This window comes from Colius striatus, chromosome 3, assembly GCF_028858725.1.
Source record: "Colius striatus isolate bColStr4 chromosome 3, bColStr4.1.hap1, whole genome shotgun sequence".
NCBI classification, from domain to species: domain Eukaryota; kingdom Metazoa; phylum Chordata; class Aves; order Coliiformes; family Coliidae; genus Colius; species Colius striatus.
The window spans coordinates 74,807,725-74,834,476 of NC_084761.1; the positions used below are offsets into that span (position 1 = coordinate 74,807,725).

At 37.3% G+C, this 26,752-nt stretch overlaps 1 protein-coding gene across 2 annotated transcripts in view; it reads right to left on the reverse strand.

Annotated features, from left to right (window-relative positions):
* UBE2K (ubiquitin conjugating enzyme E2 K) overlaps positions 1–26,752 on the reverse strand; it is a 44,805-nt gene that overhangs the window by 15,034 nt on the left and 3,019 nt on the right. For both annotated transcript variants that reach the window (XM_061992072.1, XM_061992071.1), the window contains exons 2-4: positions 11,228–11,321; positions 5,985–6,043; positions 2,789–2,871 (exon numbers count right to left, since the gene is read on the reverse strand). In XM_061992072.1, the coding sequence (XP_061848056.1) occupies positions 2,789–2,871; positions 5,985–6,043; positions 11,228–11,321 (236 nt within the window). The remainder of the gene's footprint in view (positions 1–2,788; positions 2,872–5,984; positions 6,044–11,227; positions 11,322–26,752) is intronic.

Consider the following 26,752-nt stretch of genomic DNA (forward strand, 5'->3'; position numbering starts at 1 on the left):
ATGGAGGTAGCCACAAGAGTTTCCTCTTCTCCAAAGGAGCAGAGGCTTTGACAAGAACTTCAACAATGCTCAAGTGACTTCATTTACCATTCTAGGATGAAAAGACAAACAAAACTTAGAGAGCACCACTAGAAAATGAAAGGATCACTAAACAAAGAATCATTTGAAATGGATTACAGTATACAGGAAAGCCTCTCCTCACCAAGCTCTGTGAAATACTTACTGCTTTCAAATGAAGACAATGTTTTAAAGGAAGAGTTTAATAGTATAGAAGAGGCATAATAGTGGTGCTCCGTGTGTCAGACAGTTTAAATAGACAGAAGACAAGTTCTTTTTTTTGGTATTCCTACTTTGTATACATCTTGAAGGAAAGTATTAAAGTTCTTTTCTGTCAGGCAGAATTAACACTAAATGATCTTTTGAGGTCCCTTCCAGCCCTTGAAATTCTGTGATTTTGTGATTAAGCTATCTGTGTAAGACCTAATTTATAAAAATTATAAGAACACATGTCAAATCACCTGATCTTCCTTGTCAAACCTCAATTGTTTAGACTAACCTTTTTCTTTTTTTTTTAATTAAGTTAGCATTCATGATTTCTTTAAGTCTTTATTGCATTTCGGCCACTGAAAAGGCCAGAAACTTTCACCTTAAAGCTATTAACTGCTTCACTATAAAGCAAGAACTTTAGGATAATACTGAATTTGGTGATACTGCTTCAAGTCATGTTTGGCAATGCTGAAAGACAACAGAAGACCTGTTCCAGGGCTGAGGACTAAAATGTGGTCTTCTGAATCCCAGTCCACTGCTATCACCCATCTTTCTCCACAAAAAAAATCCCACCAATCAAGGAATATGTTAAAGTAATATGAAGATAAGTTGTTTGTTTTAAAAAAAGCTGTTAAATTACTTTCCTTTTAATTCAGAATGTAACAAATGAGTCTGACTTCTACTAGGCACTGTCTTTCCTCAGAGTTTCTAGAGGAAAATGCTAGTTAAGTGTTATTTTTGAGAAACATGACGTTTAGGGGCTTCAGTGTAGAAAGATTAGCCTTGAAGACACATGTTAAAAGTCACATATCTTAATATTACAAGTAAAGCAACTAGACAGTCCATAAAGGAGCACCAAAAGGTGGAAGAAACAACCCCCAAGGCCTGAGATTAAAAACTCTGGATAAATTCTTCTCAGGAGAATATTAACAATGCTGGGATGTAGTTCCACATTAAGCACCTTTGCTGTTAGAAACAAGGAATTTTTGCTTTCCTCACTACTTAAACCTTGTCCTCAGTGAGAAAAAGCCCAGCTGGGACAGCAGGTTTGAGTGCTCTAAATCAGTGTAACATTTCCCCTTGAAAACGCCCTCCAGAATTTCTTTTGCTAAAACACCCAAACAACCTCAAAACAATCAATCAAAACCCCAAAAAAATCCCAACACACCAACCAGACAACCTCTCGCCCATTCACTAATCTGGTCCAGAGTACGATCTCTCAGGAAACTGTTCTTGCACAGTTGAAGTGTCATTCATCTCCAGGATAGCTGTAGGGTGGTATAAATGACTAGGTGCAGGTATGACAGTGCACTGGCTTTACTAATAAAAAAATTCTACCATAATAGCATGTATGGTGAAGGATTTTACTGCCTAGAAGAACATCAACTTTGCAGTCTTTTTGCAAGACTGCAAAAAACACATGCATTTAACAAAATTTAAAAGCCAACAGCTTATTATTACGGTTTCATTTTGGTAATTTACACTATCCTGGGCCACATGATTTGCATCATCTTCTCACTTTGTAAAGATGAATGTACTGGATGTGTCACCTGCAGGACCTCAGCTCAGTTCAGGCCTTCAAACCCAACTGATGTCTGCTTGGCTAACAGCAGCCTTGATGAAGTTTACAAGCATTTGAACCTGGATTAGATACTGGTATTATCTGATGGTGAATTATAGTCCTATTATCTTGAGGCAGACATGGAGGAAAACAACAAAGATGGATTCCATTCATGTTAGATATCATGTCTATCATACAACTGGTTCAAATGAATCATCAAACCACATGGAATATATCGCTTGGGAAAACAAGTGAACGAGTTCAGATGTTACAGTTTGGACACTTAGAGGCCTGTTTCACAGATTTTGGCTATTAAAACTTATTCAGTAACATTAAGCAACCAATATTCAGCAACTGACCAGCCACTAAAAGGCAGATGGTTTACAAAAGTACAAAATCATTGACAATCATGAAACAGAATCAGTGTGGCCAGCCTCTTCTCTTTTTCCTGTTGCTGACCTGTTACTTTTGGTACTCCAGACTCACTTCATACATTGTTTTAGCTCTGTCAGAACTAATTTTTATCTGGAAGTAGAAGTCAAGAACCAGAATGAACATAATCACTTGGGTTCTTTCTGTTCACACCTCGGGAGGCCAAAAGAACTAAATTTAGGAGGCAGTGGGTATCCTCTGTTAATGGAAAAGAGTTAACATAAAAATACTGATTTCTACAAAAACCACCAAAACATCAACAACAATGAAATTTTCACCCTAATCCTAGTGTGAAAATTTTTGTAAAAGCTCTCTCTACATATAATATTTACTTAGTACTTTCTAAAATTACCACTCAATCATTTCATTTGCATCTTTTCAACTCAAAACACTGTGTTGAAATATTCTAAGCCTTAAGGACATTTCCAATTACAAATGTGAAGTGAAAGACAACATGAGCTGTTGCCTCCTACCCAAGACACTGGTATATTTGATTTTGAAAATTTAAATCCATATGGAAACTCTTACCATTGATCTTTCAGAATATCCAAACAAATGGCTCCAGTGACTGAGCTAATATTAGGATGCCATATTTTGGTGATAAATCGCACCTAGAAGACACAAATTTTTTTAAAAACAAAAATGGTTATTCAATCCAAGTAAACATTTTAAATGCACCATTTCTTATCATATTATAAAGAGATAAATTATGAACTGTCAAGCTAAAAAAAAAGCAGAATTAAGACGTGTGATACTACTTAGTAGGCTTTGAGGTTGGTAAGGCCATTTGTCAGACATAGCTTTGCTTTACTCAAAGCCAGACCTCTGCCCATTTGAGGACACCAAACTCATTCCTAACTGCTTCCCAAATACTGGCATATATGCATATCCCTGCATCACATAAAGCTATTTAGAAATATTCTCCAGCTGTATCAGTTTCAACATAAGCGGATGGTTAAATACAGCCCTAAAACTTCCAACATTGTAAATGCTAGAAAGTCTGCTTATAATTAAGTGAAAGAGATCCCTCAACTCTTAACGTAGGCATTGGATCTCACTGTTTGCTAAATTGTTAGTAGCTACAAAACCATTACCAAAATATCCTTGATGGATTCTACTGGTGCTACCACCACCCAGTCTCACTACCATATGCAGAAAGCTCTTCAACAAAGCAAAACTGCAGCTGATTACAGTTATTTTCCTCCGTGGTTGCAAGTGTCCCAGCATTCATTCATTGATCATATCCTTATTTTCACTCTGTTTTGGTTCAACCCCAGAGAGCAACTGAGCACCATACAGCTGATTGCTCACTCATCTCCCTCCTCATGAGATGAGGAGAATCAGAGGAAAAAAGTAAAACTTACTTATTAAATTGTTCTTACTTCAACCAACAAAGTGAAATAAAATATTATCGTAACAACAATAATATAAGAAGAATTGTAATGAAAAGGAATGTAACAAAATGAAAGGCAATTAAACCCCAATAAAATTGGTGCCCAATGCACTTGCTCACCAGCCGCTGACTGAAACCTGAGCAGCGATTCACCCTTCCCTGCCAATCCCTCCCAGTTCATACACTGGCCATGACACCTTATGGTATGGAATAGCCCTGTGGCTAGTTCAGGTCAGTTGTCCTGGCCATGCCCCCTTCCCAGCTTCCTGTGTTACCTGCTTGCTCTCAGAGCATGGGAAACTGAGAAGTCCTTCAGTCAAGCACTGACTAGTTACAACCAAAATGTCAGTGTGTTATCAACATAATTCTCACACTAAATCCAAAACACAATCCTGTACCAGATACTAGGACCAGCTACTGAACGCTATCTCAGCTGAAACCAGGATATACACTAAAGTGCATTCATGCTCATCAAGCATGACTAGAATGCGTTTGGGTTTGGTTTGTGGGTGCTTTGGTTTTTTTTTTGTCTTTTTAAAGGCATTGAGAAAGTTAAAAGCAGCATTTTCTTTTAAAAGAAAGTGTCAAAATCCAAAGGTGTCCTCTGAAAGTAACATATACATGCCTTTAGAAATTTCTCCTTCATTTTCCTCACATTCTTTACTTCAGATTGCACTTTAACTGCCTTCTAGTGATTTTGACCTATGTTTCTCATCTCTGCCTCCTCACCCCAAACTCTTAAAAAAGATTTTACTTATAGCACAGATCTTTCAACTTTTGCCCCTGATCTGCATGCAAATCAGTGCAGAGAACACATTATTTCTCAGGCACTACAGCAAAAGACTACACATACAGGACTACAATAAAAAAAACAGAGCAAACATGTTGTATAAATAGGCAAGACTAAAATGCTTCTGCTTTCCAAGACAGAAAAGATCATGTCAGCTAAGGCACTTATTAACTAGCTCAGGACTGTAAATGACTTTGAAAATGTAAAATGCCGTGTAAACACCAGGCAATTTCTCACAGTGAACGACAGCTAACAATGGCTGTCAAAGCACATATTGAACAAGATAAAGAAATCTTTCAGAAAAAAGGCAGGGCTAGGCTCAAGCAAAACTGTCTCCAATTCAAGACTACAAACTCAAGAACAAGCAGTGCTACGCTTACAGTAAGTCACTGAGCTTCCAAGACCTGTCTATAAGCTTTGGAAATGGAAACCATCAAGCCCTAAAGCGGCAATTAAACCATGGTCCACAGACCCATTTTTCAGTGTCTATGACCTGTTTCAGTTTTCCTTATTTTAACTCTGGTCAGACCACATGCAGATGAAAGAACTGAAACCAACAGACATTTCATTAAGACTTCCTGTGTATTTCACTCCAGCCTCAAGGAAGTCATTCAAAGGAGAAAGAGCCAAGGTGTTGCAAGCTATTGGCAGCTCTCTCTTCCTCCCCTTCCTCAGATCCTTCTCAATATTACATACTAGGGTGAAAATAATCAGGAGCTAGGACATGTTCTTAGTTCAAAGACGTCTTTCAGACAAACAGAAAACCAATCAAAAAGCGGAGTCAGGTAACTTAGGAGTCTGCCGATTCAACAGAAACCACTGAACCGCTGCACATGGCTGAAGAGAACACTATTCAGATTGATCCAGGTAGGAGGGAAGTAGAATCATAAATGTAAGTGCTAGAAAGAGATAGTAAAGTTGAAAGGGCAATGAACTGCAAAAAGGGTAAGACAGGAAAAATGGCTTTGGTGAAGTCAGTCACCCATCCATGTGCACGTTTTATGGACTCCTTCAATGGAGCTGCAGTAAGACCGCTGTATTTCTCTATTAGTTCTTCAAGTCACACAACTTCACAGCTTACTATTTAATTACTACTAGAAACCTGGTACGTTAGACCCAGGACTCTATGAAACATAAGTTATGGAGTCAAAGAAATTAAAAGAACCAATAAATATCTATTACAGCATTTCTTTAATGATACTGAAGGGGAGAGAGGATAGATTTTAGTTGATGAACAGAGTATGGCTATCTGGAAACTGTATTTATTTTGCAAAAAAGAATTGATATGAGGGTCAATAACAAGGCACGTGCACCACCCTAGAACTGTACTTTAAGGAATAATCAGACTGTACTTGTGACTGGGTACAGCTATGCATCCTGCATTATTTCTACCTAAGGATGACAGCTCCAACGACTGTCCAGAGGAGACAAAAAAAAAAGAGCAAGGTAGGTAGTACAAAGAAACCACACAGAAGCAAATAAGTAAGAAAACTCAAACCCAACATGCTAAATTACTTTATCCATAAAAGTGTTCACAGTACCTTGGGAGGATTAAATGGATATGTTTCTGGAATTTTTATCTCTAGTTGATATCTTCCGCCTGCAAAAGACAAGAACAAGCTAGAAATTAAAACAAAAGAACATTACTCAAGCTTACTCTTTCATGATAACACGCTTCTGAATAGACAGATTTTCAAGTAATTCAAATTTTCCCAAAGTATTAGCTAGAAGACATTTCTAAATTTCATATATTTGATAAATTAATGAACATGAAATCTAATAAAGTTAAACTTGTTTATGCAAATCCGAATTTGTACTTTCACAAGCACATGTGTACATTCTCCAATATTGCAATTTCCATGCTCTATTTCAGTAAAATATTCCAAAATAGGAACCAAATATTCCCCAAACAGAAGAATCAGCAGGCCATAGGAAAGTTCAGGTTCAATATGGGATTTAACGTTGTTTTGACTCTTTTCCAATACCTCAATTCCAATAATTTTTCTTCAAAACAGACAACTGTAATTAACTGTATTGAATTTTAAAATTTCTGGAGAAATAAGTCATTTAAGAAAATCTCCCACACTTTGGGGGAAAAACAGGATTCCAGTGCTACTTCCACTATGTTCTATGTTACTGTCTGAAGTAGTTATTTCTACTCCAATTCTGCAAACACTTTGACACACTAGTATCTTTAATAAATTTGCAGGATTACAGCACGCAATAAAGGATGGTATGAGCTTGGTGGACAGAATCATCTTCTGCTTCCCTTTTCTAAACATTTCTCATTTTTCTCTTAATTTTCCTTCATTTACCTATATCTATTTCAAGTACAGTCTTCTCAACGTTCAAGTCTGCTCTGGAAGACGTAAGTATTGGTAGTAGTCTCAAACGATTTTTGCCTGCCCACTGAAGATAATCTGCCAGGCAGTAGTTTAATGACAAAAAAAGAACAGAGTGCAATAAAACACATACACCAATTTAGACATTTAGGTTTTACAGAAACTGAAAGACCCTCTCATTTGCTTTTTTTCCCTTATTCTGCTGCTGTCCTCCTGAAATAAATCTTTTCACTCTCTCAGTATACCATTTATAAATTCCTTTGAATTAAAGTTGAAGTATCTGCAATCTGTTTCCTTTGGGATTTTGAGTGATTTACCCTGTTGCGAGCCAGTCTATACAAAACCAGCTCTCAAGTAGTCTCAAATATAGGCTGCAAGAATAAAAAAAATACACACTCAAAAGGAACACTCTGAACAGTTAGTTATAGTCTCTGATACTTGATCTGTGCCAAAATGCAAGTTAGCAGCTACTAACACTTGTCACTTCAAAAATATAACTGAATCTGATGCACTACACCTTGAACTGGTTAGTATCAGTTTGGTATTTTACACTTTTCTAAAGCTGGTTTTGCTCACTTGATAAAACAGTAACTTGAGAAGATTTAACAGAAAATACAATAGGAGAAAGGTTAATAAATCCATAACTATAATAGTTAATGTCCAAGTTGATTGCTTGTCTGCTTACAGGACAGCACAGGTGAAATATTTTTGAAGACATGTACATCAGCAACAGATATACAAAGTTTGCTTTTCTTTTTGTCTGAATTGAAGTATAATTCAGCAGCAATTTTTTCCTAAGAAACCAGATGTCACACTGTTCTTGGAAGGCAAAAATTCATCAGTTCCTGTATGACTTCACTGTCACACCATTTTGTAAGGAAATATCAAATCTATCCTTCAATATTACCAATTCTTCTGCTTACCATTAACATTTGCCTTTTAAAAGAGACTATCAAAAGCCTTCTGCATAACAGGCCAGTCAGATACCAGTGTTTTCCACCTAGAATGTACAAGTCCAAAAGATTTTAAAACTGTACAGACTAAGAAGTTGGTAATACTATTTATACAATATGGTGGTTGTGCACTGAAGTTAAAAACATAGCCTTCAAGACTTCAACTGAACACATCTGTGTATTTTTTCTTTAGTACTATATTTACTATGCTAACATCTGCACGCCAATATTTCTGCTGTTTTTTTTTTTTTTTTAAAGGAGCATGCATATTTATGGCTTTTTCGTAGGTTTTTAATACTCAAGATTGAATTAATCAGCAATGGCAGAATATTCCTTTTGTACTGCTACTGGAGCATGTTTCACAATCCAGGAAGTTTAAACTCTTTTTCTTGAGAAAACTCTTTAAACTCTTTTTCTTGTAGTGTTTTGATAAATTGATCAGTGTGAGTTGACACTACTGACAGAAAAAAGCTGTAAAATTTGACAACGATAGAGGGCATTCTTCCTCTCAAGTCACACTTAAACCAATGTCCTGACATCACCTATAGAAGAATTTTGCTGCAGCAGCTTGTTTCCAAGTACCTCACCAACTGTGGTCAACAATAAATATTACTGTTGTTTCTCTTCACAATGGTCCTACAACTCCCTCCTGTATCATGGAATGGTCTGACCTAAACAACTGCATTAAGTAGCTTTTCTTCATAAAGTAGTTTCTTGCTGTGTCATTGGTCAGACTACAAATGACAAGAGATCACTCAGTAATTATGCAGCATGAATTACTGCATTAGTCATAAAATGTAAACTACACACTGGAAAGCCCTTCATAATTACATAAGGGAACAAATGCATAAAGCTATGTTACAGAAATATTAACGTTCCAAAGTAAATTACTCAAGTATCAGGAAACACCAGAAACTGGGCTGCCGTAATTTGCATTTTGCTCCTTGGTGCATATGCCTTCTAGATAAAAGCAAGCATACAATCATGTTTCTTTTCTATGAGACCCCTGCCATAATCAGAATATAAAATCATTTTAGACCCCCTAAAAGGGTTATTTACAATATCCAAATCATTAAATGTGCTCATATGTAAGTATGCAAATATGTATTTCACATCAACAAATTCCACACTACATATATGGCTGATTTTCACTAGCAGGATATGCTGAATATGTGAATACATAGCTCAGCTTGTGAAATTTTAGCCTAGCTGAATTATCCAGCATAACATAGAACCCAGTTCTGCAGACAGGCATTCAATTTTTTTTTACCCTCTTCATGAGCTGCTATATAATTTTTAATTTTTGTGACACATGAATACATCTTTCATTTCAAGCAACTCTTACTACATCCTCAAAAAAAAAGGTCAACTTTATAAGCTCTGAGGTAATGCTGACTTGGAGGGAAAAAAAGAACAGCAAGCTGTGACAAACCAGCTCACCCAGGGAGGGTTGTGCTCAAACAGAAAAAAAACCACCAAAAAAACCCCACCCTTAACACCAAAAACCCCAAAGCACTCTCCCTCCCCATTCAGATTATTTCCTTGTACCCAATTGTAATTTTTAAAATTTTGAATCTTTTTGACATCTGGGTAGAAGACCCAGTTTCACAAGACCAACTACATTTGCAAAAGAACTATTAAACTAAACAGTACAGTCCACTTCTAAGTAGATCACCTGCATGACTGTATTATAGGACCACAGCATAGTTCTTATAAATTGAAGGCACATATTATAACTAGAAGAAATTATCTTCTTTCCAGACATTATCTTCTATCAACTAAACACTAGTGGCTGATGAGATGAGGACTGAGAGAAGGGGGAGACAGAAGGAAGAGGGAGAAGTGGGAAATATTGTGGAGTCTCCTTCCTTGGAGACCTTCAAGAGCTGCTTGGACATGTTCCTATGCGACCTGATCTAGGTCTGCAGGGGGGTTAGACTAGATTATCTCTAAAGGTCCCTTCCAACCCCTACCATTCTACGATTCTATGATTATTGGCTAGCCAGCAGAGGACAAGTTTTGAAGATGGGCTTCCTTACCACTACAGATACTTCTACTTTTCTACTCTGTGTCCCCTCCAGGCTCATTTCTTTTCTCCTCAGTTTTCAGTATCTTCTACTACTGCCCAATATTCTCCAGTGTCAACCTCTCTTAGGCTGCTTCCTCAACTTTTATCTGTCCTAGGGTCCATTGGGAGGCAGGGGTGGGGAGGGGTGTATTGGGGAGACTCTCCGTGCTCTCAAGTCCAGTGCTGCTGCACCAGTGGCTCCTAGCCCAGAGATGCAGCCACAGGGGATTCCCTAATTAGTGAAGATGCAACAACTAGATTTTCAGCAGTGCATATACAACCACACAGCAATTTTCAGGTATTTTCCCCACTTGATGAAGATTTATTTTACAAAATAATGATCATGCGTCTGGTCTCTGGACAATACTCAAGTCCCTTCGTAGCTCCAAGACATGGAGCAACTAGGGGAAAAAACACTTGGAAACCTGTTTCAATTTCCATCAAAACAATTTATTTGCCAGTAATATTCCTTGAGATTTTTTTTTTTTTACTGGAAGTTCAAACTCAAATCAGAGTAGGTACCTGGCATGGAAAGTCTGAATAAAATATCATTTCAAAGTAACAAAAAATTTGAAATAAACAAAACATATAAAATCATCAAGGAACTTCAACAGAAAGTGTGTCTGACTATTACACACAAAGTTTACAAGTACCAGCACTACTGAGCAATTTGGCATCTCTGATAAAGCATGCCATATTAGCTTCTCTTAAAGTGCCTATATGTATTAAGCTATCTTGCTTTTTCCAGACTGAAGAGATGTATTATTACTGATAACAGTTTTAATAAAAGTCAGCGAGGTGTAACTTTGGAAGGCAGCTACAAACATGAAGTTCTCCTATAGAGTCTTCCTCTCCAGTATAAATTAGGTATTGGGACATATGGATGCTAGAGATTGATCCCAAATTTAACTTGCAATAGCATGTCTCCTTGAGACAGGAAAACACAGTATGTTTTTGAATGACCACCACATTAGATCACAGAAGTACACACATGGTTACATTACATTACAGAAGTACATTACAGGTAGATTCTGTTCTATAGATTTTGAAGCTCAGTTTCCTGATGCTTCAATGTTAAAGGAGCTTAAACTGCCAAGACAGTAAACAAACAAAAGTCAGAATTATACCAATTACATTGTAGAGCTTACATATGTAGATTAACCTTTGCTATGGAATAGACTACCCTACTGTAGAACAGTTCTGTCTTCAAGCAACACAGAAGTTGAATTGAAAAATTTTTCATGCTTAAAAATCATATCTTTAAAAATCGAGACTACTTGAAAACCACTCTTCATTTTTATGCTGTATTGTAAATTAATTTTACAAAATTTCTAAATTACTGTAAATTAATTTTAAAAACAAAACATCAAGACACGTGATTTTAAGTGTACAATGATTACATACACAAAAACATTACTTGCCTTCATATGGTGTGTCTGGAGGTCCTGCTATTTCTCCTCTTAATTCTGTAAAATTCTCATCTACAAGGTCTACTTTAATTTGGTTTTTGCTCGTCTTAAAAATAAAAAGAGAAACAAAGAATAATGAGTAAGCATCTGACACACTTCCCCCCAAACATCATGTTGTAAATTTTTAGAACAGTAGTTCAAAAGATACTAGTAAATAACAATCTTCCAATTGAAATTTTACTTCATTAAAAAAAAGATTTGTGAAGCGTTAGAAACGTCAATAATATTGTTTATAGCATCACTAAAACAAGCAGAGCAACTCAGTAATATAATATCTAAAGTCATAGTTGTAACATTTTTTAAAAGGTGGTCTTCCAAGTCAGCTATTAGTTATAAATCCTTAGTTATGAATCTATAGTTCTTAAAGTATAAAATTAAATTGATAAAGTTATACATTGGGATTTTTTCTTTAGAGAAATTAATGATTGACAACTGTCACTTTTGCTGGAATACCGGAAGAATTTCCTAAATGGACTGCTGACTATTTTTAAACAATACAATGATCTAAATAGAATACCATACTCTTGCCTAAGATTATGTTTATCTTTAATATTTAGGCATACAGTACAATTTAATTATACCTCGAATTTCATTGTCATCTCCTCAACACTTTCCCAATCCATACCAACTTGCCTATAAAACACACCATTTTGACACTGGAAAAAACACGTATTTTCCAGAAACTGACTCTCAGAAGCATCCAGTCAGAACTACGCATTCCATTGAACTTGCTTTCTAAGTCTAGAGAACAGTGTTAGTGAAATTCGTACAAATCTTCTGTCCAGTAACTTTTTTTAGGGCAATACAAAGTAGAATTTCCTTTTAGAAATGTCTATCATGAAGTTTTCAGAGGTAAGTATTGCAGGTTTGTCCATTCTGCTATTTCTGTATACCGTGCTCACTGACTGCAACACTTATTTCCTGAATCTTACGTTCTTTTCTTCAAGAACCCATATTGTCTTCCCAGATCCTTTAAAATTGTCCCAACTACTTCCAGGTCAAAATATCCCTGTGCAGCTGTCCTTCATTTCTCCCTCAGAGTAAACCTTGTTGCTGATAGCTATGAGAAAAAGAGTTAAACCCCAGAGAAAGCTGATGGTTGCCATCAACTGGTTCTTGGATCACCAATGATGTGAATCGTTAAGGATGCAGAACTCACTAAACATAGCTGGGAGATGACCTCTATTTCTTCCTTGTAAATGTTATGTAGATCCAATTCCACTCAGCAAAGGGAGCTCTCCTCACCAGAGATGCTCACAGATTAAGAGAAAAAATCAAGGTTTAAGTAAAGGTTTCACCATACTAAAAGCCTCTAATAATACATTTCACTAAATATATCCAACAGTGACTTCGAAGCTTTTTGCATCTATAGTTACAAACATTAGTCTCTACAACTTGAGTGAAAACCCTTCAGCCCACACAAATGAGGCAGCACCTGCAACTGCATAGTTCAGGCCAAGTACTGAACCTCAAAATCCAAAGAATCAACCACACTACAACATAAGAACAGACCATACATCTCAGAAATCAAGTGTTAACTATATACTAAATGTAATAGTTCTGGTTTACTAATTTACACCTATAAACTAACTTTTTTGTTTTAAGCTCTGCATCACATCTTGCACTATCTTTCATGACCTCAGCTAAGACATCAGAGAAGTTATTAAGAGAACTGATGAAATTATGGTTTAAAACATGTTTTAGATTTTAATGTAAGTTGCTCAATCAAAAAGCAAGCAAAACAGCTTTCTTCCAAAGCTTTGTTTCCATAATACTGAGCAGCAGAAGACTGACTGTCCCAGCAAGACAGCCCTCCCAACAAGAAGGAAGTCAACAAGGAGAAAATCCTGCTTGACCAACCCAATAGCCTTCTATGAGTGCATAACCAGCTGGCTAGATGAGGGAAGAGCAGTGGATGTCATCTACCTTGACTTCAGCAAGGCTTTTGACACTGTCTCCCATAACATCCTCATCAGAAAGCTCAGGCAGTGTGGCTTGGATGAGTGGAGGGTGAAATGGATCGAGAGCTGGCTGAATGACAGAGCCCAGAGGGTGGTGATCAATGGCACAGAATCGAGTTGGAGGCCTGTGGCCAGTGGAGTTCAACAGGGATCAGTTCTGGGGCCAGTCTTGTTCAACATCTTCATCAACGACCTGGATGAGGGGACAGCGGGTACCCTCAGCAAGTTTGCTGATAACACCAAACTGGGAGGACTGGCTGATTCCCCAGAAGGCTGTGCTGCCATTCAGTGGGATCTCAACCAAAGTCAGAGTTGGGCAGAGAGGAAGGAACCTCATGAGGTTCAACAAGGACAAGTGCAGAGTCCTGCACCTCAGAAGGAACAACCCCATGCACCAGTACAGGCTGTGGGTTGACCTGCTGGAGAGCAGCTCTGCAGAGAGAGACCTGGGAGTCCTGACTGACAATAAACTAAACATGAGCCGGCAATGTGTCCTTGTGCCCAAGAAGGCCAATGGCACCCTGGGATGCATCAAGAAGAGTGTGGCCAGCAGGTTGAGGGAGGTTCTTCTCCCCCTCTATTCTGCCCTGGTGAGGTCTCATCAGGAGTCCTGTGTTCAGTTTCGGGCTTCCCAGCTCAAGAGGGACACAGAACTTCTGGAGAGAGTCCAGCACAGGGTCACCAAGATATCAGGAACTGGAACATCTTTCTTATTAGGAAAGGCTGCAGTAACTGGGGCTGTTTAGTCTAGATAAGAGGAGACTGAAGGGGGGATCTCATTAATATTTACAAATATCTAAATGGTGGGTGTCAGGAGGTTGGGGCATCACTTCTTTTCTGTTATATCCAGTGACAGGACAAAGGGTAATGGGTTGAAGTTGCAACATAAAATGTTCCATTTAAACATAAGGAAAAACTATTTTACTGTGAGGGTGAGGGAGCCCTGGCACAGGCTGCCCAGGGAGGTTGTGGAGTCTCCTTCTCTGGAGGTTTTCAAAACTCACCTGGACACGTTCCTGTGTGACCTGATCTAGGTGAACCTGCTTCTGCAGGGGGGTTGGAGTAGACAATCTCTAAAGGTCCCTTCTAACCCCTACCATTCTATGATAACAAACTCTCTTCCTGAATCTGAACTCAGCCACAGGCAACATATTCCTCTTGCAAGCTTTCCAACCTCCCTTTTAAGTCTTTTTCTCTCACCGTTCCAACTGGTACTTCATTCCACAACCTCACAATCGTTAAAAGCTTTCTAAATTACAATTTGGGTAAAGTTATAATCTATTAACACACAGCTGGGACAGCATGATTTCCCAGCTGTAGCTATCTCTATGTCCTTATTTTCCTCACACAGAACCTTGACAAAAAATGACAGGCTATATTACACTTTCAGTGTAAGGATTAATTTAATTTCTAGTTTGTACTTAAGTTGTACCATGCCTTTCATGCAACAAATGCAGTTTTATTATTTACATAGCTGAAGAACCTTTTTATGTGCAATTCAGCTTGACCTTGCCAATTCCTTTTCCTTCATCCATGGAGCAATAACTAATATTTAACTGTACTGAAGTGATTATTCATCCAACTCAGTTTACAGTGTTCATCTATGATATTTTCCCTTAATGATAATCACATCAGATAAAATTACTTAATTTTATCAGCTCTAATAGAATAAATCCCTGGCCTCCACCATCCGAGCTGTCTCAAAAATGCTAACAGCAGCAGAGTTCTCAAGAAGTGTGCCACTGACACCAAAGATCTAGGCACAGAATTCAAGAACCAGTTTGTGATCTCACAACATAAGATGATTTTATAGAAACATATTTTCTACCAAGACTTCATTATGCTTCCATAACAAGCCTAAAAGAACAGCATCATCTCCTGTTGAGTCAATAACAATTTGGTGACCAAATCACTGGTCTAGTAATTCCTGAAATATGAGCGATGCAGTCATAAGTAGAATTATTTACATAATCTCAAAGAAGTTGAATTCTGAAACAATACAATTCCCACCAGTAATTCTCACCAACATAAAGACACTTCATCAACACCAAAATTCTTTTCTAGGACTCTACAAGTCCAACACTACATAAGTAGTATTTCCTATCAGCAGATCTGAAATTATTTTGATCAAGACTGACAAAAAAAATAGGAGAAAGTAGTGTTAATGCAACATATTACACAATGCTTGATGCCAATCCTGCTTTTTTTTTTTTTTCCCCACGATCTAGTCAGATCATGCATAGACTTTTTTTTGTTTTAAATGCCTTTCCTACTTCAGACTAGGGCTCCAGTCAAAAGATTCCTCGTCTTTTAGACCATCCCACCCACTGATGCTCTTTATACATTGCTATAGTCATTGCTATAGTAAGCATTGCTATGCTTACCCAATTTTTCTCTGCCTTGTAGAGATTAAACCTAAAAATGGAGATTAAAGGCATGAGGCAGAAAAGTTGAGGAAAATTCACAAAAAGCACTTACATCCATCAGAAAAGCCTTATCTCAAAAAAGTAACTTAAAAGGAATCAATCCTTCATGAAGAGTTATCTGTGAGCATCTCCTGAAGATTGGACACTCAATCACATTTCAAACAGCAGCTACTGATTGATCATATTTTGACTTGTCTTTGCCAGCCTCTTCTTTAAAAAAAAATTATCCAGAATTACACTATCTAGTTTTACACCTGAATATTTTCCTGTATAGAACACAAAATCGACTCCAGAAGAAACTTTGAAGAGAAAATTCCACTACTGTGAAGACTTCGTCACACAAGTCACCTCCTCTTCTCCTGAAATCCTTCTAGCTCTGGACCTTGTAATATTACTCTCATCACAACAAGCTCTTCTGTTCTTTTTATCCAACTTTATCTACAGGCCTTAAAAAGGAGTCCCTCAGAGTGGTCTGCCTTCTCTCTCCAGTTAACGCACCCTTTCTCCTGAGCTTCTCTCATGCCATCTCTTCGTTCTCCAACCTGCCTTTAAAATACTCTTTGTGTTATTCACTACTCCAGTACCTCTACTCTTAAAAAGTTTTCTTTCACTGAAGATAAGAAGCAAAAAGAGAGCCAAAACTATAACATATCAACATCACAAAAGCACGCTGAGATGCTGAAAACTGCAGTATTCTTCTCAACATCCATTTCCCACATAAAAACAGACTATTTAGTACATTTATCATGAAAAAAAAAAATCATATAAAAATTTCTATTTTGAGATAAGTCTTCTACTACCTTCAGTCTTCAAGAAGTAATTACTGTTTTAGAAATAGAGATTACAAGTGCATCAGAGTTTTTATGCTTTCTAAAAAGCCTCCAAGTTGTAGTTAAGTTGATAAGTAGGCTATTAGAAAAAAGTTAACCTCAAGTAAATCTGCACAAAAATGCCTATTATCAGAGCTGGCAATGTAGGAACAGATATTGGTAGATTTAACAAAAAAATGGAGGAATAAGATGTTTTAAAAGTATTTCATTTTTTCTTTCAGTAAATGCCCAGCAGTTTTTGACATGTATGTTGAACCCTCTTGAATGAAAGGAGAAAACTCAAAACTCCCCAAAAATTCACGTCAGCCATGGCTACAAAACGCATTATAAATCTACTAACAGATCTATTAACTATGGCATACAAAAAAAGAGAAATTTTGAGTGAGGTTACTCTAGAACCAACCAAGTCTTCCTTGTAACTCTCCATGACGTTATCTTAATACTACAGTAATTTTATTATTCAGACATCAAAAGTGTCAAGAAATTTAACAGATCAAATTCTCCACTATGCATCCATTAGCATATATGTATTTTAAACTGTTGGGGTCAGAACAAAAGAGGAAGATATGTTTATTAGCAATATTTATATCTTCAATTCACTGTTACTTTCCTAAAAAGAATAATTAAAAAAATTAATAATTACTTGCACGTTCTAAGCATATCTGCCTCACCTTACATATTCAGATACCACGCCCAAAATTCCTAATAAGTATCTCTGGGTATAAATTATGATAAATCAGGATTTATAAACACATAAACCAACAGAATTCAAAACCCAAAGGTTACTTCTGCATAACTCCAAGGGTAAAAAAAGCCTCACAAAAAAAACAAACACAAAAAAACCCCACTATTCCATAGAACAATTAACTACCTGTAATCTGTGATTCTACAGGTCCCCATCTCAAGTGCAACATAGTGTACAATGGATAAAGTACTGCTATTTTCTATGCTAATTTAAAGTACTGCTAATTTATGTTTTACAGGGAAAAAAAATCATGGCAAGCTCTAGAAAGGTATGTATATTAAAAACTAAACCAAAACAGAAAAGCCCTAACTTGAGAAGACACACTATCGTAAGTGATGTATCTAGGTTAACATGTCTAGTTGCAATAAAAGCAGCAAAGTACTTCAATTATGTAAGCATTTAGTACTTTCAGAGTAGTAACTTTAACATGAAAAAGTCTTGAAATGTTAAAGAATATACATGCAAAGACTTTTAAGATTAAAGAATAAATAGGAAAAAATTCTTCAGAATTTTCTCAATCAAGGATTGAGTCCACTAGATTGCAGGGGAAGGCATTCAAAAGCAAGTGTTTTCTATCACTAATTATTTCCCAATTGCATCAACAACAAAAATTTTGGGGTCTTTCAAGCAGAATTTTACATTGATTATTCTGAGGTAAATTGGCAATAAACACATTTTAGCTTACCTAAAATCTACTAAAAATGTACTTGTAGCTACAATTTACAAATGGAAAGTAGGTACTTTTGAAAACGCAAATATTTTGTACTATAAGGATCAATACTAAATAAGCCAAATTAAGTAAAAAATGCTCCACCCCAGCCTGAAACCACGATAGCAAAATTAATCTATGGTATTGTGATTTTACAAGTGTCTCAAAACTCTTCTCATCCTCTCCCTCATTTTATATTCCACAACAACAGTCCTACTCTCCATCAAAAAAACCCAACCAAACAAACAACAACAACAAAATCAGTCGCAAACATCTCAAAAAAGTTATTGCAAAAGATCACCTGGTTGACTACCATAGTGAAATGCATACAGCACCATTTTGCAAAATGCCACAAGTACACTAAATGAATAGTGTTGAGCAGAAAACTCCACCCTTTCAGTCTATTTACAGAGCAATGCTCATCTGTGCATCAACCAAATGTTTGGAGCAAGGCAAGGAGAAGAAAGAAAACACATCTGTCTAAAGGACACTAAAGAGCAGTTTTCCTAGATAAGGATAGGTCAATACAAAGAAATGCATTTTCATAAAAAGCTCCTGCATTCTTTGACCCTGCATTCAATTCCAGTCTTGAAGTTCTTCCACATTTCACACCTTGTCTCACTGTATTCACATATATTTCCCAGAGTTGTACCTGTTCTAGTAAAAGTATGTGACATAATTTTTGCATACTTTTTTCAATTATTAATCCATATACTATATTACTAATACAGAACTTGTACTTTAATACATCTAAGGAGCTACACATATGAATACTGTGGGAGTTCTGTAGTACCAGTAACAGGCTTAGACCAGAATTTTCATACTTATCAGTTTTACTTATTAAATGCATCTTGATAAGACGCTGTAACAGAATGTTTTAAAAGGAGACTAAACCTGTGCCAGCTTTAAAAAATTCTGTATCATTACACGTGTTCTCATCTAAGAACACCACCAAGAGGGATTTTTTTTTTTTTCCTGCCAGGACACAAAACACCTCAAATATTAAAAATATCTTCCTTTTGCAAGAATTAGACCTGGAACATCACCAAACTTTTATTAAATTCTTTTTAATTTAAGGTATCTAAATTCCTATTCTTGCTAATATTCAGCTGTTAAAACATCACTCTAACAAAAAACATAACAGACTGTACTTGCATGGCAACTTAAGCAGTCTAACCGCTGCCAAGGTCTAACATCCCTCTTGGTCCAGGTAGAACTAATGTAAAGGAAAGGTCAGGATTTTATACAAGTGTTCATACAACTGCACAGCAAACATATGAATTAAAGCTATCTTAGTAAGTATCTTCTTTAATTTTAACCTAATTTGATTTCACCACAAATATCGCACATTAAGAAAGGGAAGGAGCACAGAAGTAAGGAGACCAGGCCGCACGAGGAACGTGACACTGCTCCTTGGCACTGCCTTAGGGCAGCTTAAAAGAATTTTGAAACTTCAGCTCTTGTGTTGGTCTAAACTATTTCTGACAAAACTGTTGCTGGACACGCAAAGGTGTAACTGACACGGCTACACTCGCATAAGCCCCAAGAGCAGTTATACAATCATTGCTTGTCCCACTAAAAGATGGTGTGGTTAAACTGGTAAAGCTGTGCCACAAAAGCTATGTACAGCACACTTACACTCCCATACTGATGTAAGGACACCTACACAGTCACAGCCTATGTCTAACCACAAGAGATATTCATAGTACTTAAGAGCATTAATTACGGGCAGGTGCTGCCCAAACCTGAGTGATACTGAGATACTCAACATCAGAATGGGCACAGTGCAAGGAACTCCTGTTGTGGATAACCCCAGCCAGGAACATCTAAATGAACAACTAATTTTTCATGAATGTAAGATGAACTTATCTTTTTATGCAGTTCTGTCTTTGATGCAAAACAACTGAAAAACCTCAAGGATAGAGTATGCTTCAATAATCAGTTAGAACCATACTTTGAATTAGTCATTCTGTAAACATGCAAAAAAACAAAGGAACCATATGATTCAGCTCATTTAAAATCAATTATGCTAATTCACTCACAGCTTGGACCTTGAAGACTTGCAGAAATAGCTCAGAACAGTTTTTCAGTTCTACTTTCCCATATGGACATCCCTATTCCCAAGTGGAAAGGCTTACCTAAACACCATGGAGTTTCCAGAAAGGGAGTAAATACTGCACTACTACCATGATTCCCATTTGTATACACTACCTTTTTCCCCCACCCAATAGCCTCCTTTACATATCCTAACATAGCAAAAACTTATTTTTAAGTTTTCTTACAGTTCACTTTCAGCTAAAGATAACAAGCAATGTATATTTGAACTAAATTTCCTATTTTAAGTCAAATAGGAACTTATGTGTTTGTGTGTTTGGGTTTTTTTTCCTCCTTCATAAAATAAACTGTACAAATGTATTTCAGAATCTGAAAGTATGTTAACTTAAGCCTTGGATTTCTAAAGTAACTAGACATACCATCATTAGATTTTCCCTTCCCAAGGAACTGTTAATCTTACAGCTAATAATTAATAGAAATTATGAAATAATGGGCAGAAATGAGTTTCCTATACATACTGTGACAATAGACAAGATAGCCTCTATTAGCCTTCCAATAGAAGAACAATACATAGTATGAGCTCAGCTCTCTCAGACTGAAGCATAGTCAAACTGGAGCTATTACTGTGCAACTGAGTTTTATGGTATCCAATAAAGTGTAAGTACTGAAAGAAGCTTCTTGTATAGCCAAGGATATTCACAACATTACTCTCCTGTGCAGACACTTCAAAGAATAGAGGGGAGCAATCCATGGCCTAAGTACAATTCTGTTACAACACACTAAACTAACACAGATCTGCTCCTCAGCAAGGTTATTTTTGCTGCTCACAGAGGCACTTTATTTATGACAGATATAATTTTGTGAAATACTTATGGCAAGCGTATTTGAGTACTTCAACTCAAATATTAAAAGTATCAACACTGATACAATCTGAAGGGAAAATGTCAGATAAGCCATGAGTGCAAAAGTGGACTACAAGTCTACAGTGCCTTATAGAACACTTTCCAAAATTCTTTGCCATAAAATAACTGAAATATCTCCCTTATCTAAACTGTAGCAAAGTCTTACCTAGTTTGTCACAGACAAAAAGTCTGTGTATTAATGATAAAGTTTAACCAAAAGCATCTTCTCAGCTTAATATTAGCAGCAATTATTGGTGTAAAAGTGATGAAGTATAGTAATGACAGCAATCTATACTAGGATTATTAAACAAGCTATAAACCATTTAATGGGTGAACAACTTAAGAACTACACCAAGTTTAATGCAACTGAAAGACCATTAAACAATTCAGGACTGGACTGTTAACCAGGACTTCCTTGCAGTTTATAGTCACACAAATTTACTACTGTAAAATGTTAACTTGATTTAAATTTCATAATGAGTGAACTAACCTTAGGCTTTGTACACTACTATTAAAGTCAAATTCCTGGAAACGAGCACAGAAGAATGAATGGGAGTCTGGGAAGGTTAAAGGATTAGCTAATTCCTACTATTCCTTAGGTCCACGAAGAGTTGTGGTCAGAGGGTGCCATTTTGTAGCTACAGCTCCTAATATTAAACTCAGTCAGTCCTGTAACCAGTAACTGCTCTCTTTCCTGGGATTTTAAAGAGATTACCAAAACCAACCAAACAAGCCTAACTCTAGTGAAGACCTCTGTTTTCCACATACTCCCAAAATCTTTAGGATTCTGTCAACTGATACGTAGACCAGTCACTAGAAATTTGGGCTCAACTGGATACATAGTAACATGAAAGAGTGCCGCTAACACAGGAATAAGCAACAGATCTCGCCTTACCTGCGCAAATAGTCCCACCACCAATACTTGGTCAACTCATAGGTCTGGTCAAATGATCACTAACATTATATGTTAAGTATTCTGAACCACAGATTTAAGTAATATTCATAATACTACTGCTTATTAGTATCTATGTAATACTGATCTAATGGTACATAATATGGTATTAATGGTAATTAATAATGGCATATATATACACTGATATTACAGTCACAGAATTTGAAAAACAGATACATGGTTCAAACAAACAGGTATAAAACTATAAGTAAACTATTAATTTAGAAATATCACCTCAGAAGTGAGAATAAGTAGTTTTCTTAAAGCTTCCTAGAAAATGCATTTTGTTTTGAGCCAATTATTCCCAAGCGACTTAAAGTGACTTACAGACAAACTCATCTGAAGGCAAAGATCTACAGATCCATTCTGCGTTATTTTCCAGTACGAACTGGAAGGTATGATGCAAATCATCATATATAAAATTAAGAAAACCAACCATGCACAGTAATGGCATTTCAGCATCCTTTTTACATAATTATAGGAAATAAGCCTAGACCTTGTCTTACCTAAAATCATAGGCATGACTTGAAATACATAGCAGATAAAATACTTCTTGGCAATGTACAAAGGATCTCACAACCAACTATTTTAAAGACTATCTTCCCATTTCAGAGAAATGCAGTTTAAAGAAGCATTACAGATCTTGTATCAGTTACGCCCTCAGAGTTCCAACTTAAAACTTGCTCAACCAAAAAACCCTGACAGCTTTGCAGCTACCAGAAAAACACAGTCTCTGACTTGAAAAGAAAGAGGATTCACTATTGTTTTACAATAGTGGAAACTTCTGAACTTAAAAAAAAAAAAACAAACTTCTACTTCAAAATTCTTCAATTTGTTTACAGCGGAAAGTTTTAACAGGTGTGGCAACAAGAGTTGGAGCCTCTACCTATATGCTTCCTTTCACAAAGAGAAAAAGCACAGTAATTAAAAAAAAAAAAAACAGAAATACATAATCATGTAGGAAGACACACCTAGGTGGTCTCTAGTCCTACCCCCTGCTCAAAGTGGGTCCAACGAAAGCAGGCCGTTCAAGAACTTAACGGAATTCTGAACATCTCCAAGGATAGAGATTGCACAACCTTGCTACAATACTACTCTTATAGTATTTTTTTTCCCCAGCATGCAGTCAGAATTTCCCATGTTCCAGCTTGTATCTGTCACCTCTCATCCTATCCCTGTCCACTTCCCAGACAAGCATGGCTCTTCTCCAGAGCCTCTTATTAGAGATTTGTGGATGATAGGAGAATGTCCCTTTGAATTGTTCTCACCCTATCCTCATACATCACATGCACTAGCCCCTTAATCATCTTGATGGTCTTCTGCTGGGCTCACTCCCATATATCAAAGTCCTATACTGGAATGTCTAAAAGTGGACACACCACATCAGATGTGGTCTAATGAGCACGGAATAGAATGAGAAGAATCACTTCTCGCAACCCACTAAGTACATTCTTGCTAAACCCAGTGGTTGGACTTCTTTGTCACAAGAACACTGCTGAATCACGTTCAACTTGCTCTCCACTAGGTCAGACAGGTCCCTTTCTGCCAGTCTGCTGCATTTCCAGTTGGACTCCACTCTGCAGGCAGTGACACATGGAGTTATTTCCTCCCAGATGCAGGAATTATTACCTGTGTCAAGCTTCAAAATATTCCTGTCAGTCCATTAATTTATCCAGCCTACTAAGATGTCTTTACATAACACCCCTGCACTTCACTGCATCGACACCCACCCCCACTTCTTTATCATAGGCAAGCTTTCTGAGGCTGAGATTGGTACCAATATAATGATGCCAGTTTAGAAGTTCTCACCTTTATGCTTTTTAATTAACCAGGCACGTTCTAGCCTAATTCACTCACTAAATCTCTACTGACTTCAATGAGACTACTCTTGCGAACATGAAGTTCATCATATATGTTAGCAAAAAAGGGACACTTAAAGAAAATCTTTTGCTGATTCAGGAGCCACAACAGAAGATATCTCACTCATATCTGTATTGGTTCTACATGATAAATGGGAAAAAGCCCCAAGCATCCACAATTTCCAACAGGCTATTCTAGTAACACTAAAGCATAATTACTTCTAAAAGTTTCCATCTTAGTGAATTTCCCTTCTCCATTTCTGCTGTTGAAGTAGTTTTGCCTGGGCCAGGTCTTTGGTAGCATGGGGAGCTACAGGGTGGCTTCTTTAAACAAATAGCTGTCAGAAGCTTCCCCTGGAGCTGACAGGGCTAATGCCAATCAGTTCTAAGATGGACTCCGCAGCTGACCCAGGCCTGGCCAGTTAGTGATGGAGGTAATGCCTCTGTGAATAACGTATTTGAGAAAAAGTTGCTGCGCAGTTGCTAAACTGCAGCAGCAACAGGGAGTAAGAGTGTGAAAACATCTCCGCAGACATCAAGGTCAGTGGAGAAGGAGGGTGCTTAGGCCCTGAAAGACTCCCCTGTGACGAGGATCATGGCAAGGCAGCTGTGCCCCTGCAGTCCATGGAGGCCACTGGGAAGCAGAGATTCGCTCACAGCCTGTGGAGGACCCCACATCAGAGTGGACTGATGCCTGAAGGAGGCTGTGACTCTGTGGGAAGCCCACACTGGAGCAAGTTCCTGGTAGGACCTGGGAGTCTGTGGAGAGAGATGAGCCCACACCAGAGCAGGTTTGTGATCCTGTGAGGGACTCAGGCTGGGGCAGTCGGTACCTGAAGGACTGTTCCCCTGGGGCAGGGTGTGAGGCCCTTGTGGGAGGCCCCATGCCGGAGTGGTTCATGAGGAACTGTAGCCCATGGGAAGGACCCATATTGGAGAAGTTCATGAGGGACTGTCTCCTGTGGGAAGGAGCCCACAGTATAGCAGTGGGAAGAGGAGGCCTCACCCTGAGAAGAAGCAGCAGCAGCAGCAAAGTCCATCTGTAATCAGTTGACTGCAATCCCCATCCCCTGAGTTGTTGGGGAGGAGGGGAGGAGAGTGCCAGGAAGAGGAGGGGATGGGGGTGTTTTAAGATTCAGTTTTATTTCTCATCTTCCTGTTCTTACTGTTCCTTTAATAAATCAATCCTTTTTCTCCTCAAGTTCAGTCTGTTTTGCCCATGACACTAACTGCTGAGCTATCTCTCTGTCCTTATCTCCACTCACAAACCCCTCGTTGTATTTCTCTCTCCTGTCCAGTTTAGGAGGGGGAGTGATATTAGGACACCTGACAAAACCACCACAGCTGTAAGCCATAAAAACACATAACAGACTCCAAAACAAATACCCACTTCCTTCTTGAAAATTAAGTACTTTCAATTTTGCCATTAACCTACTGTCTCCACTTGAACGCTATTTTGGATCCAAAGTTACAAATTTCAACTGCTACTTCACATGTCTGCTCATGCAGATATTCATATTCCATAACTGCAGATGACTTTAAATTTATTCTCAGCTCTATCTGGGTTTACCTTCCATGCAGATAAATCCTCACCTCTTGATATTCATAAGAGAAGAATGTTTCATGGTAGAGATAAAAGGAGTTTGCTTCTTGCTAGGAGGAATCTTTGTTTCCCAGTTTTGTACCTTCAATCCTAAAGCAGTGGTTTCACTGACTTGCAGACAGCAAGAAAACACCTTAAATTTTTACATGAGAAAAGAAATTGGATGTCCAACAAAACACTGAATCCTTCAACACTACATTATAATTTCTTTAATGTGTAACACTGATGCTCTATGAAATTATGAAAACATACCACACATCGTTTAATATACCTGAATAGCTTCTCAGTATCACTCTAGAAATGACAATAAGATATTTCAACATGTTTTTACTTATTGTTAAATGCCAGACAGATTCTTCCTCTCATAAGACAGCTGCTTATAAACAGAGAGCAGGTAAGGATTTGGCTACCCACTGGAGTATTCCAGTAAAACTGTTCAGAAATAATACCAGCTAACCTTCACCAATGCTTTCTCTCACTTACCAAAAGTGAGATACTGTTCTCTTATCTATTTATTGCTTTGGTTTCTCCATCATGCTGCACCCTCGTACTTTTGTTCAAAATAGGTTTTATGGGCTGAAATTCTAAGGCCACAAAACAAACAAGATATCAGATTAATGAAATCATAGAACAAGAAAAGAGATAAAGTTGAGCAACTGATGTCTTGCCTAGACTAGAGTTTGGAGTATCAGCTGATTTAATGTACTGCTTACTCATTTTAGAATTTTAACACAAGCATAGTACAGCACCCTTAAAACATATTTAACCAGTCAAGTTACTATCTAGATCAACAGCTTCATCTTTGTTAAAGACGTAGTAGCTCATCTAACTTTGATTTTTAAAGCTTCTTCCAGTCAAAGGGAAAAAAAAGTTTCATTTACCAAAATCATAATTTTTTTAAAAAAAACACCAGAGTTTGGAGAGCATTTCTGACAAGAAATTTTTCTTATATCCATTTATTTAATTCCAATATTAAGGATGTGTAAAGTTACAAGAACCTCTCTTAAATACACAATATCCCGCTTCTTAAGATAACATGTAGGGCTCACAATAAAATGAGAAATAGTACAGTAAGCAGGGCAAAAACACTTCTGTTGCTTAAGTATGAAAAGACTTCAAATGCTTTTCCAAAACATTCACAAAGCACCAGACTCAACTTTAAAAAAATTAAAAATCCTTCATCTCTTATCTGTAAACCAGGGAGTAAACCAGTTTAACACTGGGGTCATTTCCCAGATACGCCACTAAGTCAAGGAAACAGAAAGCACTAAGCAATATGGAAAGTATATTTAGTCATACAAATAACAAGGATACCTAGATCCTTATCCATAGTAAGGATAAACACACTTTTCAGAACTCTTCACTGATATATTTACAAGTGAAATTGGGTGCTTCCAATACATACTTCAAATGCAGAGGGGAATTAATTGCTATC